Source organism: Papaver somniferum, chromosome 5, assembly GCF_003573695.1.
Source record: "Papaver somniferum cultivar HN1 chromosome 5, ASM357369v1, whole genome shotgun sequence".
Classification (NCBI taxonomy): domain Eukaryota; kingdom Viridiplantae; phylum Streptophyta; class Magnoliopsida; order Ranunculales; family Papaveraceae; genus Papaver; species Papaver somniferum.
In genome coordinates, this window is record NC_039362.1 from 189,213,305 (window position 1) to 189,231,778 (window position 18,474).

General features: G+C 36.9%; 1 protein-coding gene across 1 annotated transcript; it reads right to left on the reverse strand.

The window, feature by feature from the left end:
* Positions 1–2,035: 2,035 nt before the first annotated feature.
* Positions 2,036–2,980, reverse strand: LOC113278356 (major latex protein 15-like). Its single transcript, XM_026527217.1, has 2 exons — positions 2,710–2,980; positions 2,036–2,586 (listed from the first exon to the last, which is right to left on the reverse strand). The coding sequence occupies exons 1-2, from the start codon at positions 2,912–2,914 to the stop codon at positions 2,429–2,431; spliced, it is 363 nt and encodes a 120-aa protein (XP_026383002.1). The 5' UTR covers positions 2,915–2,980; the 3' UTR covers positions 2,036–2,428.
* Positions 2,981–18,474: the final 15,494 nt, after the last annotated feature.

Below are 18,474 nucleotides of genomic sequence, written 5' to 3' on the forward strand. Positions count from 1 at the left end.
GTGCCAAAATCAATTCCTCCGGGTGCATTAGACAACTTTTGGAGCCGATTTTTCCAAAAATGTTTATTGACCAAAAATACCTACAAACACATAAAACTTCAAAATTAGTATAAAAAGGAGCACTATCAATATATAGAATCAAGAAAAAATCGGACACAAAATTGTGTCCATCAGGCAGTAGGAACCTTTTCGTGGTGCTTCCAAATTTCGTAATACTTGTCAGGATTACAGTTAACCTCCAATTCGGTCACAATCTTGCCAACTAGACCTTAAATGGTATGATGATGAGCCATCTGTAAATGATTGTTGCCTGAAATATATAGGTAGTTTGCGAAACAATGAAAGATATAATACTGATTTTGATGAATTTGATCTTAGTTGAATGAGTTTATATAGAAACTAAACATGGATGAATTGGCTGAAGGCTGATGACATAGTGAGTTGTATTCTGTTTCTTTATGTATTTTTTTTTTATTTTCTCTCATGACAAGATAAGATTGTGTGAGAAAGTAGTTAACTATATTATCCAGCCAATCCTTCGATCAACTTTTTTCCTTTTCCAAATCCCAAGTATAGGAAGGAAAATGGTAGCAAGGATCAAAACCTATGTTATTGATGCGACGAGTCCTATAGACTACAGTGTCATCATTTTGCAGACTAGTCCAGTTTGAAAGTGTTCCACGATATGATTTAAGAAAACATGCAGTTTTTACATAAATTGGAAAAATGCGACAGATACAAAGGGACACAGCAAACCAAGAGAGACCTTTATGATACATGTTGCTAATATTCAAAGAGAGGCATATTCCCAGGAAAAATTCAACTGATTTTATCTTAGTTGAATGAGCTTATGTAGGAACCAAATATTAATAAATTGATTAAATGCTGATGATATAAGGAGACTGAGTTGTTCCGTTACATATTTCTGCTGTCAATCAAAGATCTTGTGACGATAAAAGATTGTCTGAAAATACTTCCATCATTTGAGTTGTGATACACACCTTATGAGTAATAATCAATAATTCTGAACATTTCTCCATGATGATGACATGACAGGTTTTCAAGGTTTGGATTTAATATCCAAACCCTATCGATCAATTATATTCACGATCTACATTCAAAGTTTTCCTGTAAACATTTAAAGTTGTCATAAATTTTTTCAAATAGTTATATTACAAATCCATATAAAATAAAAAACCTAGTTTAATTGGGGGCCACGAAATTTAAATGTCAGCCATGACATTTTATTTACACCCCAAATTTTTCAGGGACGTATTCATCCTAGTTAGCAATTCGGGATTCGACAAACGTACGGAACGGCAAACGTACGAGTATTATACGGTTTTGTAAAATCCAGATTCGGTCCAAAATTCGGTCAACGGGACGTGATTCGTCAGTAATTCGGAACGGCATACGTACGTGTATAATTCGATTTATAAATGTGAGTTCGGCTCTGAAAATTCGGTATCTATATATAACAAATAATTTGTATTTATAAGGTCATAGACCAATTTTTATGCATATGTGTGAGTTATTTAAAGAAAAAATAAACTTAATATGATGATATTAATAATATATACAACATTAGTTATCCAAGAGGACGTCGTATGGTGGTTTAGATGCTTGGTTAGTGAGTTTGAGATCTCTCTCACCTTCACCTTCAAATCTCTTCAATCGTTTTTGTTTCATAAAAATTACAACACGTCTAATATTCGGTCGTGTATGCTCGGAAGGTAGTAAAGCCCAAAAAGTGGAGTCTTTGAAAAGTAAAAACTAAAGAATTTATGACGAATTAAGCGGACGTATCATTCGGAATACGTAAAATTCGTGAACGGTTCGCGAATAATCCGGGAATGCCACATAATACGCGACTTGGGTTCGGAGTTGCAAACGTACGCGAATAAGACGGTAAAATTCGTGATACGGAAAAATTCGCGAATGATTCGCGAATCATTCGCGAACTTACTAACTAGGGGTAGTTAAACTACTTGTTTCTAGTAGTACTCGAAAGACAGATAACTTAGTTCTTCCACCACCCAAACAAATTCCAATTTCCAACATCCGATTCCAAAAAAGCGTGCAAACGATAAAAAACAACACTTCAATACACAATCCCTCGTGATGAGAGGTTTCATTAACATTATGCGGAGAGACTGCTCAACTGGCTTTGGCTTACTACAAACCATACATGTGTCCATGCATGCAGATTATTGAGATTGTGGAAAATCCACATACTAATTATTATCACACAGACACCATACACCAAGAAACTATATTAGTGGGAAGGGTCGATGTATACCATCGACGGGAGTTTACCGTAAACTGCAAATGTAAGAGTCCAAGTCCCTGATTATCGACTGGAAGAAGCCTAGATAGTGAAATGGAACTGGAGAATCCTCGTTAATCTTCTCATATTCGATAGTCCATCTCACAATACTACCATTCCATTATCCTTTGGCTTAGCTATAAGAATTGCAGAAAACTTCTTGTATTTCTCCATTGCCTGTCCTTCTAAGACATCGTAACGGATAGTCCTTGTCTCGTCATCGTATGTTATTTTTGTGTGGACAAATTCGTTTTTACTTTCTGCATACACAAACATAATAGTTATAGATGTAAGAAGCCTTTGTAAAACGCACAATATGAAAACACAGCACCAAAATCATTCAAATATAAGCAATCTTCGTTTTAGGAGTCCTAATAGCATACCAACAATATAGTTCCATTGGATGATACAACCCGAAGTAGTTCCCTGTCCTTCGATAACATTTACACCAGTGTAAATATGTGGGATTGCAATAGGAATGCCTTCATGTTGCTTAAAGATTTCGTAGTATTTGTCAGCACTGCAGTTAACCTCCGATTCAGCCACAAGCTTCCCAACTAGACCTGAAATACTAAGATGTTGAGTCATTTTTGGTAATTGATAATGATTGTTGTCCTAGATATATAGGTAGTTTGCAGGACAGTGACATATATATTCGGGTTTGATTTTGATTAATTGATCTTAGCTAACTAAGTGAGTTTATATAGTTAAGTATCCTTAGACGAGGTCCCTTATGACATTTATCTAGTTAATTAAAGTGAGTGCGGTCAAACTGTGGAACGATACAATTGGGTAAATATTAGGCAAGAACATGTGTAGTCAATATCTAACAATCAAAAGAACATGTGCAGCCAATATCTATTACACAGTTAAAGCTAACAGCCAAAAGATAGACATACTCGCTTCTTAATCCTCTGTCTGCCCCATTGTGCGGCCATCATATCAACTGTCTATTTCAAATGATTATCCCTTAATATTTTGCCATATAGAGATTTCTGCTCGACTTTTGTTCATGCGCATAGGATGGAAATTCATCGTGATACACGCGGAGACAAACCCACATCCGCACGTAAATTTGACTATTTCGATGTTTTTCTTCCTTCAAATAAGTAAATTCATCTGCTCATAGCTAACCAAATAAAATTGCAGCGTGTCGTCTAGAAGTTTGATTTTTGACCGACGACTAACGAGGATGGGAGTTTGCTAATGGTGAGTCTAAAACTTTTTAAATATCAAAACAGTATACTATTGTTAAATATCTGAATTCTTTTTAATCACATACAAAATGCTAGTTATAACATCAATCAAACCATGTACTATAATCCCCTAAATGACTATCTCAAAATCATCCCTTTAAATTGCTGATACTTACCGGGACACTTTAGATGTCGAATTAATATTGCAAACACTATGTTACCTGAAATTTGCGATTAAGCTATTGGCTTAACTCTGATTGATGATACAGGCAACTGCAAAGAAGTCGGAGGAAATTCTTCAGACTGGAATTCTAGAGAACTGTTAGAACAAGAAGGAGATGAAGCAACATTTCAGTGAGCAATTAGGTCATCACATCGAATTCCAAAGTGACTCTGAACAGATATTAAAGCTGCTGATTGAAATGTATGCAAAAGCTAGAAAGGAACGATTCAATAATAGTAATTAATTTGAGTCCCAAAAGTTTAAACTTTTTAACTTCAAAGCTTTATCTTTTAATCTGGTCACTAGACCAAACAATTTCTTAGCAGCTAGAATTTCTAAAATGTGTAATCGTAGTATCATCAACTCTAGATGGGCTGACGAAAACCTATCCTTTTTGATTCAAGAGTTTTCAAATAACCCTGATTATAACTGAATTTTGTACTTTTTTTCCTTTTTTTTTTTTTTGGAAAAGAGAGGGGGTTAAGGAGACCCCAACCTACAAGGAAAGAAAAGTAAAAAAGAGAAAAGAAACAAAACTGACAAAGAGGTCAAAACAACATACCAAAAAAGCACAACCAAAATTACTCTCTAATGTACACTTTTCCGATGGCATCTTCATTAATAATCTGCTTCAATTCTTCCGTGAAGGTATTAGGAGCAATCACTAAGAAACCCCCAGCTGGATGAGAGCCAGCAAGAAAGCCTGCTGCTCTATTTGTTTTCCTATAGAAATGCTTAACCTTGCAGCTAGAAAACATTGCACGCAGGCGCTTAATTGATTCCCAAGTATGATGGCACTGCCAAGGAGGTTTAGGATTTGGTCTCAGCAAGTAACAGCCTGCAGTCATAGAGTCATACCTTAGAGAAACTCTAGTGTGATTCTTGAGTAATGCCAGTTTGAAACCTGCTTCCACTCCCTGAATCTCATGCTTAGTAATTGTGAGAGGCTCTGAACTACCAGCAACATCTTCCAAAGGGGTTCCATTTTCATCTCTTATAATAGCACCAAACCCTGCAGCCAACTAAGAGAGGGAGCCATCAGTGTTTATGGCCACCTCTCCAATATCAGGTTTCTCCCAGGTGCATTCCACTTGAGCAGCAATTATGAATCTTGTGTCATAATTCCAATAGTTGGAAAGAATTCTGCTCAAAGGGGTTAAAGGAATTAAAATTGTATGAGCTTCCATTTTTAACTTAACCTCTTCAATGATGCCATGGTAGACAGCTTCATGAGTGTTTCATTTCTGAGTGAAAATTCTCTTGTTCCTCTCACACCATATGTGATATGAAAGCATTGAAGGAGAGCTTTCTCAGAGTACCAACATCCTTCTTTCCTTTGAATTTCCTAATGCACCAGGTAATTGCTTCTTCCCAATTAGAGTGTCTGCATCTTCTTAATCCCAAACTTCTTAGAAATTTGTTCCATATAGTGATGGAGAATCTGCACTTGAAGAATAGATGATAATAATCCTCCAACAGTTCATTGCACAGAACACATGTAGGGTCAACATCCAAACCCCAAGAGAGAAGTTTGTATCTTGTCTTCAGCTTCTTGTGGAGGGCCATCCATACAATGAAGCAGTGTCTACGAATACAATGTGGAAACCACAGTAAAACATTCCACTCTAGGATAGTATTCTTATGTCTAAGGGCATTATAAGTTTCCTTGAGAGTGTAATCACCAGATTGGCATGCAGTCCAAACAACTCTTTCTTCTAGGAGTGGATCAGTTTTAACTCTAGTGATAACATCAGTAACTTCCCCAAGAGCATGAGAGAGGGTTGGGGACAGATTCCACTGCCCATTCTCTATAAAGCTACTCACCTTTGCATCTGCATGATGGACCGAATCATAAGACATATGGGAGGGAAAGATGTTCATCAGATTGCCTTGAGGAAGACACACATCTTTCCACAGCCTAGTGGACTCACCATTTCCAATCAAGGAGAGTATATATCTGCTGGCAAGCTCCCTGTGGTCTAAAATCCTTCTCCAGCACCAAGAAAAGTTTGAGGGTACTGTTAGATCCCAGAAAGCGTTTTTATTGATTAAATTCTTGTTGACCCATTGCACCCATATAATATCTTTGTTGCTAAAAATATCCCTGATGTGTCTTAAGTTTGCTGCAGTGTTTGTTGTCTTAATACACCTTATACCCAAACCTCCTTCTTTGTAAGGGTGACATATGATTGTCCCGCTGACAGCGGGTTTCCTATAAGTAAGTTCTATCCCAGCCCATAAGAAGTTTTTAAATAAAGTGTTGAGGAAGTTTATAGTCTTCTTAGGGAGAACAAAGAAAGCAGTCCAAAATATGAGCATGCTGCTAAGAACAGCCTTAATGAGAAGAACTCTCCCTGCACAAGATAAGACTCTAACCTTCCAAGATTTGATTCTTGAGGTGACATGGTCAAGGAGAGGAAGGCATTATGAATGAGATAATTTGGTGGAGAGGAGGGGGAGACCAAGATACCTAACTTGGAGGGAGCCCATCTGGAAACCAAGCACATTTTTGATGCCATAGGAAGTAACATTGTCCAAAGAAGATATGAAAATGTTACTCTTGTTGTTATTGACCACCAGGCCTGCTATTGCATAGAAGATATTAAGAGAAGTGCCCAAAGAAGTTGCAGAAGTAACATCTCAATTCATGAAAACCAGCAAGTCATCAGCAAAGCAAAGATGGGTGACAATAGGGTCCTTGCATCTGGGATAGAGAGTAAAACGCCCTGTCTCCACTTTTTGGAGCATAATAGAATTAAAAATCTACATAAGAAGAACAAAAAGGTAGGGAGAAAGGGGGCAGCCCTGTCTGATACCTCTTTTCCCTGCAATGTATCCATGGGTTGTTCCATTGACCATGATTGAGAATTTAGGAGAACTGATGCACATACTGACCCATTCAATGAACTTCTTAGGGATGTTATACTTCTTCAGATTCATGAGCAGGGTATCCCATCTAATGCAGTCATAGGCTTTCCTCAAGTCTAACTTCACAGCACACCTTGGAGCTCCACTGTCCCTGTGATAGTTCCTAAGTAACTCATGTGCAAGCATTATGTTGTCTTGAATTAACCTTCCAGAGATGAAGGAAGACTGGAAAGGGCTAACAACCTTTTTGACTATGTGTTTTAGCCTGAAAATTAAGATTTTCGTGATGCATTTGTACATTGTATTGCAGCATGCTATAGGTCTGGAATCATTTAAAGTAGAGGCAGTTGTATTTTTTGGAATGAGACAGACAAGGGTTGAATTAACCTCACCAAGGAGCTTGGCACTTGAGAAGCATCTTTTGATGGCTTTGATGAAGTCAGTGCCTATAATCCTCCAGCAGCTTTTGAAGAAGTGGGAAGAGAATCCATCAGGCCCGGGATATTTATCTGAGTCTATAGTAGACAGTGCATAAACAATTTCATCACTTGTGACAGGAAGTTCTAACCCATTTGCATCCTCCTCAGAGATTGTGTGTTGGAGCTGAATTTGATACCATGCAAGTTGATCAATAGGGGTGACAGATTTCTGTCCAAAAAGTTGAGTGTAGTAACTGACACACTTCATGGAAATGTCTTCATCCTTGGTGAGTCTGTTGCCTTCAACATCATATAGCACAAGCATTCTATTCCTAGCTCTTCTTTCAAGGATTATCTTTTGGAAGAAAGAGGTATTGTTATCCAAGCTTTAACCATTGCACTCTTGATTGATGTTTCTTCATAGCCTCTTCCTGCCTTGCCTTCTTTGCATAGTCTCTGACTGCTACTTTTTCATTATTGATGGAAACAGGGCAGAAGGGATACTCTTGAAGCATAATCTGAGCTGAAACCAAGTGGCTCTTTGCTTCAATAACCTGATTATTGAAATTGGTAAACCTTCTTTTTCTATAAGAAATTAGGTGGGATTTGACATTCTTGAGTTTAGTAACAAAAATGAACATGCGGGTACCTTGTACTTGAATATTCCAAGCAGCCTCCACTATTTCCATGAAGTCAACTTCTTCAGTCCAAGTGTTGTAAAATCTGAAAGCTTTTGTACCCTTTCCTCTATCTTCAAAGGTGCTTAGAATCATGAGGGAATGATCAGATATCCCACTAGTGAGGAATTCAGTGATGGAGCCTGGGAAGCAGTCAAGCAAAGATAGATTGATGACAACTCTATCCAATTTCCCAGTAATTATGGTAGGAGCATCTTGTTTTTTGGACCAAGTGAGGTGGCATCCTATATAGGGGCAATAAAACAGTTGAGAATCCTGGAAGCATGCTTGTAGGCTAGCCATTGAAGAAGCAGAAACAGGATCCCTCCCTCCTTTTCATGAGCATATAAGTAAGCATTAAAATCCCCCAAAATACACCAAGGGAGACTGTTATTAACTGCAAAAGTTTTCAAGGTAGCCTAAATTTCTTCTCTTTGTACTTCAGTATTATGACCATAAACAATAGTAAGGACAAATCAAGGTCCATTCATGATGGATACCTTAGCAAATAAGGCTTGATCAGTGTTGAAAATGAATTCAACTCTTATAAGGTTAGAATCCCATATTAACCAGATCCTACCTAGCTTATGATTATTTTAATTATCAAAAAAAGACCAGCCAGGTATGATGTTATTTCTTATTCTACCTTTATTACTATCTTGCACTCTAGTTTCCACGAGACTACAGATTTTTAAACCACTACTTCTTATTAAGTTTCTTACCTCCACTTGCTTCAGGGGGTCATTGAGCCCCCTGGTATTCCAGTTACCAATATTATTTATTGTTAACAAGCCTATAAGGAGCTTGTCTAATCCGACCTGTCTTATTGAGGTCAGAACTCTTAATACCCACATGTAGACCAATTGGCTTTGCAGCTGAAACTTTTGGGTCTCCTTGAACTTTGAGAGTTTGGGGATGTCCTTTGTTAGCAGAATTAGGAGATTTTGGAACACCCTGAATGTTTGGGGCTGGAGTCTTCTTAAAGATGACCATGGTGCCTTCTAAAAATGGAGCTTATTTCATTGAGGGATTATTAATATCTTCCATATTATCCAACATCTAATTTCCTTCTCTATCTTCTAACACAGAGAAGGTGTTATTCCCAGGATTTGCGTTGACTATAGTTGTAGCAGTTTGTTGAGCTCTAACTGGCTCAAACCCCGAAGGGTATTTGGGAGGGACCACATGATCAGAATTGATCCAACTAGGTATATCATTACTCCCAGTTTTCATTGATTTTATTTTTTTATTAACTGTTGTCCATCCCATCTCAGCTTGAGACAAAACTACATCATTTTGAGGTTGAGCAGCTTGCTCATGAGGAGGTGGAAGGTTGGGTTTAGCTTTAGGTACATAGACTAGTGAAGGAGGTGCAACATCTTGTTCCTTCACCTTTTTGGGGCATCTAGCTTCATTGTGACAAAAGGTTGAACAGGTTGAGCACTGAGCTGGCTTCCAAGCATACTCAACATCCACTGTGCACTTGTAACCATTATCAAAGACCACTGCAATCTCCTTTTTGAGCATTGATTTAGGGGTAATCTCGACACATACTCGAGCAAATGGCATTCTAGTTTTAGCTGCAGTAGGACCATCCAGAAGTAAAGGTTTCCCCACAACAGAAGCAATGTAACTTAGTCATGTAGGATTGAAGAAATGAAAAGGTACCTTCCTAATTGTCATCCAAACAGGAATAGCTTGTATATTCTCTAATTCCTGCTCAATAAAAGGTTCCAAGCTACGAACAAAAAAAGGAGAATGTGAAATAAATATCGGTCCATGTTCTAAAGCATTACACGATCTTCATCCAAAGAAAATTTGAGAATGTAGGCTTTGTCACCATGAACTGTCATTGACAGGGTTCCCTTGATATTCCAAGATTTCTCTATAGATGATTTCACATGAGTGAACGAATGTCTTTTGCCCACGAATCCTCCTACAACCAATTTTTCACATTCCACCATATGGTCATCCAACACCGGAGCTCTGATTCTTGCAACAAGATCACCATCAACCATTTCTGGGGGTCGATAACTGGGATCGACTGATGAGCTAGGAAGATGAGGGCGATTCCGATTCACTGCACCACTCCAACTAGCATTAGGTAAAATCAGATTACCCGGGTTTTGATTAGATAATGAAGAAGAAGGGGTTAAGGGAGGGAAAATGATGAATTATGAGGGATTCCAGGATCAGGAGGAGTCGGATTCACCTTTTCTGCAGAGAAAACCCAACAAGGAAATACCAATTGGTCCTAAGAATAATATATTAGAGAGAGTCTAGTCCAATTGACCTAGTCAATTGTCTGTTTGGTCCTATTTGGTAATATAAATTATAGTTTGGTCCTAAAAATTATAGTTTGGCCCTAGGGTGATGTTATGGATGATGTAAATGTCATCTTGTAGTGGCAGAAATACCCTTTTGGGACCATTACATCATCCATGACGTCACCATATGATATATATAGTCAATTATCAAGAGAGAAGATATTATTTTCAGATTTATTTTCTCTCGCCTCCATATTTTCAGATCTACTTTCTCTCTCCTCTCTTTTCTTCTCCTGCTGCTGCATAAACAATGAAGATTGTGTGAGTTCTAGGGTTTTTATTTTACAGAGATGATGAATAGGATTTGCAGAGATGATAAACGTCATGAGTATATCAAGATGATGAACAAGATGACGATTTTTTGACAAAGATTTTGTGTTTTCTCCCTGTTTTGATGCTATTTGTGGTTGAAGATGATGATGAACACGATGAAGATGATGAAAACGATGAAGATTTATGTTCTTCTTCGTCACTGCTGCTGCTACTGTTGAAGATGATGAAGTTCATGAAGTTCATTCTTGAAATGAACTCTGTTTTTCTCCTGTTTTGATGTTGTTGTGGTTGAAGATGATGATGAACACGATGAAGATGATGAAAACAACGAAGATTTATGTTCTTCTTCGTCACTGCTGCTGAAACTGTTGAAGATGATGAATTTGATGAACTTCATTCTTGAAATGAACTCTGTTTTCTTTAGAATATGATGATGCAAACGAATGAAGATGATGAAGATCTTGATTTTGATGATAAAGATTTTGTTATTGACGATGATAAAGATGACGATGATTTTGATTTTGATGTTGAAGATCTTGATTTTGTTGTTGAAGATCTTTGTTACTGATGTTTGCTGCTCGTGTTAAAGATGAATTTATGTTTTTGTTGAAGACGATGATGTTTTGCTGCTTCTATTGAAGACGAAGAAGAAGATGAAGTTGATGATGCTGCAGTTCATTTTTACGAATGAACTCTATTTATATCAGGAGTTCATTTCTGGAATGAACTCTGGTTTATGTAGGTTTTTATCAGCAGTTCATTCTGATGAATGAAATCTGGTTTGTATAGGTTTTTATCAGGAGTTCATTTCTGGAATGAACTCTGATTTATATGTTTTTTTATATGGAGTTCATTTTCTGGAATGAACTCTGTTTTTTTAGGTTTTTATATGGAGTTCATTTCTGGAATGAACTCTGTTTTTTTTAGGTTTTTATATGGATTTCATTTCTGGAATGAACTCTGTTTTTTAGGTTTTTATATGGACTTCATTTTGGAATGAACTCTGTTTTTTTAGGTTTTTATATGGAGTTCATTTCTGGAATGAACTGCTACAAAAAAAAAATTTAACATGGAAGGGTATTTTTGTCCAGTTAAATATTTTTAAATAATTATGGACCAAACAGTAAAGGCGTTTGACCAAAGGACTAAACAGACACGAGCCCACCTAAAAAAGGACCAAACGATATTTTTCCCAAAACCCAATCCTAATCGCCTTTGACAATGATGAAACTCGCCCAGCCAAAGTCAAGGAAAGAGAAACATTTTTTTCCTTTCTATACTGCCTATAGGTACAGGAGTTTGATCTATTTTCTTATTAAAAAAAACATTTTGATACATACCCAATAGCTCATGATTATGGATTTTGTCCGTTGAACTGATCTAACGAAATAGAATTGCAACGTGTCACTAGCATGCAAACGATATAAGAAGCAACATTTTGATACATTCACAATAGCTCATGATTATGGATTTTATTAACACAGTACGCGCATAGCCTAGAAATCGATCGCTCTTTGGCTTATTATACGCCTTAAGACGGAGAATGAAAACGAAAATAAATATATACAAAGCCACACATGCGTCTTCGTACATTATTTGGATTGTGATAAATCCACGTACCATTTATTATCACAAAGACCCTGTAAACATAGGAATTGATTTACTGATGTTGGATATACGTTGGTCGGTATATAACATCAATAGGTATTTACTGAGAATTAAGTGAAAATGTGAGAGTTCACGTCCTAGATTAACGATTGGGCGAACCCTAGATAATCGATTGGAACCAGAGAATTATCGTTAATTTTCTCATATTTCATAGTCCAGCTAACAATACTCCCATGTCCATTAGCCTTTGGTTTAACTAGCAGAATTCCATCAAACTTCTTGTACTTCTTCATCGTGTCTCCTTCGATATGACTGTGACAGATTGTCCTCATATCATCATTGTATGTTGTTTTCTCAAGGATACATAGGATTTTACCTTCTACATGGATAAACATGATATACATATACATGATAATAGTTATGAATATAGAAAGTTTATGTTAATTGCAGAATATGAAAAAAAAAAAAAAAAAAGTACGAAAACCATTTTGAATTTTATTAACCGTGTGCATTTCTTTCTTTTATTTTTTCTTCTAATCGTAATAAATCCATACCAACGGTGTAGTTCCATTTCTTGATACAACATGAAGTAGTTCTATGTCCCTCAGAAACTTCGACGCCAGAAATTTGTGGGGTTGCATTAGGAAGGTCTTCATGATGTTTCCAAATTTCTTAATAACGGTCAGCATTGTAATTAACCTCCGATTCAATCACAAGCTTCCCAACTAAACCTGAAATGGAATGATGTTGAGCCATTTTGGTAATTGATATTGTTTCTTAGATTTAGGTAGTTTGCGAAACAATGGCACGATCAAATTTTAATGAATTGTTTAGCTAGCTTAATGAGTTTATATAGAAATCTAGCATCCTCGGATAAGGTCCCTTACGGCCTCGACTCAATATTTAATCATGCTTCCCCCACTTCATGAAATCCAAATCTGAGAAAACAAGGAAAAAGAAATCTAAATCTGGAATTATATAGTGGGGTTAGTACTACGTACGAATGTACATGTGTTTTCTATAAATATCTTATAGCTAACAATCAAATGATAGAATTGGTGGTTTTATCTAACGGTCAAAAATTAGGCATACTCATTCGTTAATCCTTTGGCAACCTCATTCGTCAAAAAATAGACATACTCACAATCCACATTACAAGATTGCTCAAGATCTATTACAAAATTAGGCTCCTTCTGCGAAAGAAGTGATGATCGAACTGGCGACCCCTCTCAACCTTTTATCAAACCCAGTATACGACCATCATATCAAATTTTTAACTGTCTAATACAAATATTTTCATATTTTGTCGGAATTTTTCCCTGCTCTCCTCTGCTAGATCGTCTTTGATCTAGTAGCAGCACCATGGCCAATCATTTGGCTCTTCTTCCGTCAGCAAGCTGTGGATTAACCATAATTATCTTTCGTCTCTTATTTATTTCCCAAAAAAAACACTAAATTCTTACTTCTTGGAACTAAGGATGTCGTGTTGAATTATCTTATAATTAAGTACGAGATTTATAACAAAAGTTTACACAATATTCTATAGTTTGTTAAGTTAAAACTGGACTAAGATAACATTCACACTAACTTTTCAATGCCAAAAGATTCTGGTGATGTATTGCATATTTAGTTCCATATTCTTTCTTCTTTTTTTTTGCGAGAAAAGATTATAATTTTATTAAAAAGAAAACATCACAAATACAAAAACACTCCCAGACAATTACAAATCAGTTAAACTTTCCCTTCCATTATTACTTTCCAATGAGTCATAAGTTGACTGAATTGGACAAATCTAAACCAATTTGTTGTAGATGTCCATAGGAAGATGGTGCTTTTAACTTCATCAATGGCTACAAATGCTTTTCTGCCTCGTTTCTTTGCCATCGCCCTTCGATTCCTTTCATTCCAGATCACCCAAATGATAAAGAATATTATCAAGGGCCATATCTTTCTTCCTCTATTTCTCCATCTTCTAAACTTCCATGTGAGCATTTGTTGTTCCATATCTTTTGATTGGGCCCATTTTTGATTGAATCCATTGAGAAAGTAGCTCCAAATCTCTGAAGCATAAGTGTAGCGAAGAAGGAGATGTGATATTGATTCCTCCTCAGTTGTGCAAAAGTAGCATTTGGTGTTAGTGATTTCACAATGCCTTTTAATTAGATTATCTGCTGTTGCAATAGCATTTTGCAGTACCATCCACATGAATAATTTGTTGGGGCATTTGGTATCTAACCTAATGCTCTGATACCAATTGTTTGGGTTCATAGCCATCTACGTGCTAATCTTGCGGAAACATATTAGCTAACAAGAAACACTTGATCTCTCGGATTGCTCCATGAACCTCACTACGATCTAGGATAAGAAAAAGAGAAAGAGAACCACATATATGCAAACCATAAACAAAGCAACAAGAAGTAAAGTACTCACGGATTTAACGTGGTTCAACAATATACACAATGTGTGTAATATTGTCTACATCCACCAAACGGCTACGACCTCTTTATTCATTATAGAATCACCACTGAGAATTACACAACTGATTGACTAAATGAATCCATAGACTCACCACAACGTGACCAAACATAAGAACTCTCACAAGCACCCTATAAGATCCAAAGTAGCATCTTCACCCATACGAGATAATGTTTACCACATTATCTACCACAACGAGACGATCTTCTCTGCACACCCTGATATAGATTATCATGGACGCCTTTATCTCAACACCAATAATCTAATCCAGTACCACCAAGATGATCTTCTATTTAACAATATGTCTTACCAACATCTCCACATGAATACTCCATAACGACATATCTTCCAACATCGATAAGTATCTCATAAGCACCATAATGATGTACTCCTTCTACTATTAGGTCTCTCACATAACCACCTCAATAGGTGGGATGAATCCCTCACATCTCTACGAGATTTACATTGAGGATTGCATGACTAAAACACTTAGCCTAGAGCTCCTTATATAGGAGTCACAAACTTGGTTCCCAAGTATTAGCCTCCTTGGTTTAGGAAACCAACTCATACTAGGAAACCATGGTCCATTAGGCAAACCATATTATATATGTAAGTTGACCCAATTTAGGAAACCCACCGTTTCCTTACAATTCTCCACCTAGGATCATCCATTCATGCATGAGACGATCAACTGTTATCCCTCTATCTTCTGAACATCGATTGCACCATCAATGGTTGCCTACATATCCTCAATAGGAATCAAACCAAAATGTATTTCATCCAAATTGTTCCATAGAACCTCCACCAGAAGAGAGCAAACCAAACTTGAACGTCACTAACTCAGACTTAACAATCCAACCTACCGGTGATTGTACAAATCTCCACCACGATGAAAAATCTGACCATCTCAACAACTATCATCATATGATAATCCGTTATGCAACATCTTGAGAAACACCTTACTCCTTTATGTTCACAACTCCACATTGATTGTCCATATGCTACCAATCGAACTTAGTTACAGTCATTATGCGCCTTTGAGCCTTCTCTACCTCTTGAAACTTGCTCCACCATGAGCGCAGCTCCATATCGGCCTGCCTTGCTCCACCTAAGTTAATGTTTCACTATTCTGAGCCACTAACTCCAATTTGCGCACCACATCCGTTAGGGCTGACATCCATAATTACTTGATAAAAAAATGAAACTATCACAGTAGCCTCCATTTGTCTGCCTAAGCATTACCTTAGCAGAACCATAGTCTTCATCTTCGTCTCTGAACTCCAGCCGAGTCAATTGCTTATTTAAACAACTGATCACATACTTGTTCCTTTCCACGAGCATGTCTACCAAAGAGAGTTAACGAGATACTTTGTGTTAGTTGTAACAAACCAACCTTTATGTTAGCTTCCAAGAAACTAAACATCTTGTATGTACCAAAGCATATTAAGCATGACCCTAACTGCGCACCAAATACAACCAATCCACGGATCATTGCCACTGCGTGCCAATCTCGAGCTCATCTCTATGAATCTTGCTTTACAAGCCTATCTCCGATTGGATCATGATTCTACGACCATATTTACCCAATTGAGTTTTACTCCTTTTAAAAAAGCTCATCATATCTTCAACCATTGCATACATACCAAACACGTGTCCAGCTTCACAGAGACTTTGACAGCTGACACACCAATCATCTTCACCACTTCAGCAACCTCAACGGGCTTTGACAACAATGTACTTTTACAGGCATAATTGTCAAGATAGTCTTTTATCAATTTCACAGCAAGCATGTAGTTTCGACTTCATGACAGTCAAACGACAACACAATCGTACTCGGATAGAACTATGACCATTGTCGAGGAATTTACTATTATCATTGTAACAATACATAATGTCACACATTCTCTCTTGTGCATATCCCTTTTATAATCTTGCTCCAAATACGTACACTAATTTTCGAAATCTGATAATCCGTCCTCACACAAAGACCCAATCATACCCATCCATAATCTGAAACCTTTGGTAACTTCCTGAAGATCCAAGTAATTTAAGACGTTGTTGTTTTTATATTCTCATTCTACGTAGAGAGAATAAATTGACGGAAACTATATCGTTGCTGAACCAAATTTCTCAATAAGAATCTTTATCTTCATCTCTACAGGCTCTGTCACTATTGAAATCAATTTCAATAACTATAAAAAATGAGCAAACCCCCAAATATTATCATTGCTATAATGTTGCTCTTTCCAACAGAAAGTCTCACACTGATCATCGGTAAATTAAATAGCCAATGCATAATAAAAGGTTGATGGAAAAACACGCCGAAATTGTAGCCCACTCGAATTCACGCACCGTGTTTTCTCCAAGTAGTATGTTCTAGCTTCCTTAGCCACACCATCATAAACATTGTAGTATTGTATCTTTATTCTTTAAATTCTTGAAGTGTCCAAGCGATACCTTTTTAGTTCCTCATAACGGGTCTTCACCAAAGTAGGAACGTATCCGCAACACAAATAGACCAACCTGTTTCTCACAACGGTCTTGAACTTCAACTAGCTCTGATCGACTTCAAATGGTGTATAACAAAAACAACTCTTCGACAGAACATCATCGACAAGAATCAAAATATCACAAACTATCCAGCTTCTCCATCGGGAATAGTACGAGAGAAACTCCAGAAAACATTGTTCTACCGGACACAATGTCAAACTTCAACACAGGCAAACAAACCCTAACAAACTGTGTCGAAAAACTGCTTCTTATACAATAATAAGAATCCATATCTCCACCACAAACAATATCACATCTCATACAATGATCCATGTCCTGCAACTTATTTGTAGCCACATGCTTCAAATACTAAGACTGAAAATCAAACTCTTCACTTCTGGAACATATCAAACCTTGTCCAACGGACAATATTTCCAAAAAGAAACCTACTACGAGATTTCCCCAAATCCTTATTGCAACAAACAACTAAGGCAGAACGAGTATGAATCCATGTTCACATTCTTTAACTTCATGTTAAATACAAGGAGCAACATAATCCAATTGATGACGATTGATAACCAAATTATTGTTTCCTTGGTTTGGAACAATAATGATACTTTGACATTCTTATATTCCGTATTTACTTCCACAAACATACAAATCAATATTTTGTATCCCAACTACAATATTCTTGCCTTCTTGTGTCTTGCCAAGCAAACACCGATTAATTGAAAACCAATCTACGCAGGTCTTTCAAACAGTTCCAACAATAGCACGAAGTATAGAGAATAAATAAACTTACTTGAAGCCATGCGTAGGGTTTATGCTCCAATAAGTATCAATGCCAAATCTTCAATGTAGAGCACCAAAACATCAACACCATACATCTTGACCACATCGAATGCAGATCACCTGATATAATCCCATTCCTTTAGAAGTCCGCTTTCCTTTGCTTTGTTCCCAAACTGATGAATCAAATCTTACATATACTTGATAACATCAAACTCTGCATCTTCGGAAGCTATAACATCAAATCCTCACATACTTGATGAAACCAAATCCTTCGTCTTCAAAATTTTCTTCCAACTAGAAAATCCAACACTTTCTCTTCAAATCTTCTACGCAACCTATAGCTCTGATACCAATTGTTGTGAAAATTGGTATCTAAACTAATGCTCTGATACCAATTGTTCGGGTTCAGAGCCATCTACGTGCTAATCTTGCGGAAACATATTAGCTAACAAGAAACACTTGATCTCTCGGATTGCTCCATGAACCTCACTACGATCTAAGATAAGAAGAAGATAAAGAGAACCACATAGATGCAATCCATAAACAAAGCAACAAGAAGTAAAGTACTCATGGATTTAACGTGGTTCAATAATATACAAAATGTGTGTAATATTGTCTACATCTACCAAACGTCTATGACCTCTTTATTCATTATAGAATCACCACTGAGAATTACACAACTGATTGACTAAATAAATCTATCGACTCACCACAACGTGACCAAACATAAGACTGTCACAAGCACCCTATAAGATCCAAAGTAGCATCTTCACCCATACGAGATAATGTTTACCACATTA

Excerpts from the sequence above, each read along its gene's own strand:
- LOC113278356 (XM_026527217.1), bottom strand. The coding sequence starts at position 2,914 with ATGACTCAACATCTTAGTATTTCAGGTCTAGTTGGGAAGCTTGTGGCT. Across the intron at positions 2,587-2,709 it reads CCAATGGAACTATATTGTTG|AAAGTAAAAACGAATTTGTC; the intron begins GTATGCTATTAG and ends TTGTGTATGCAG.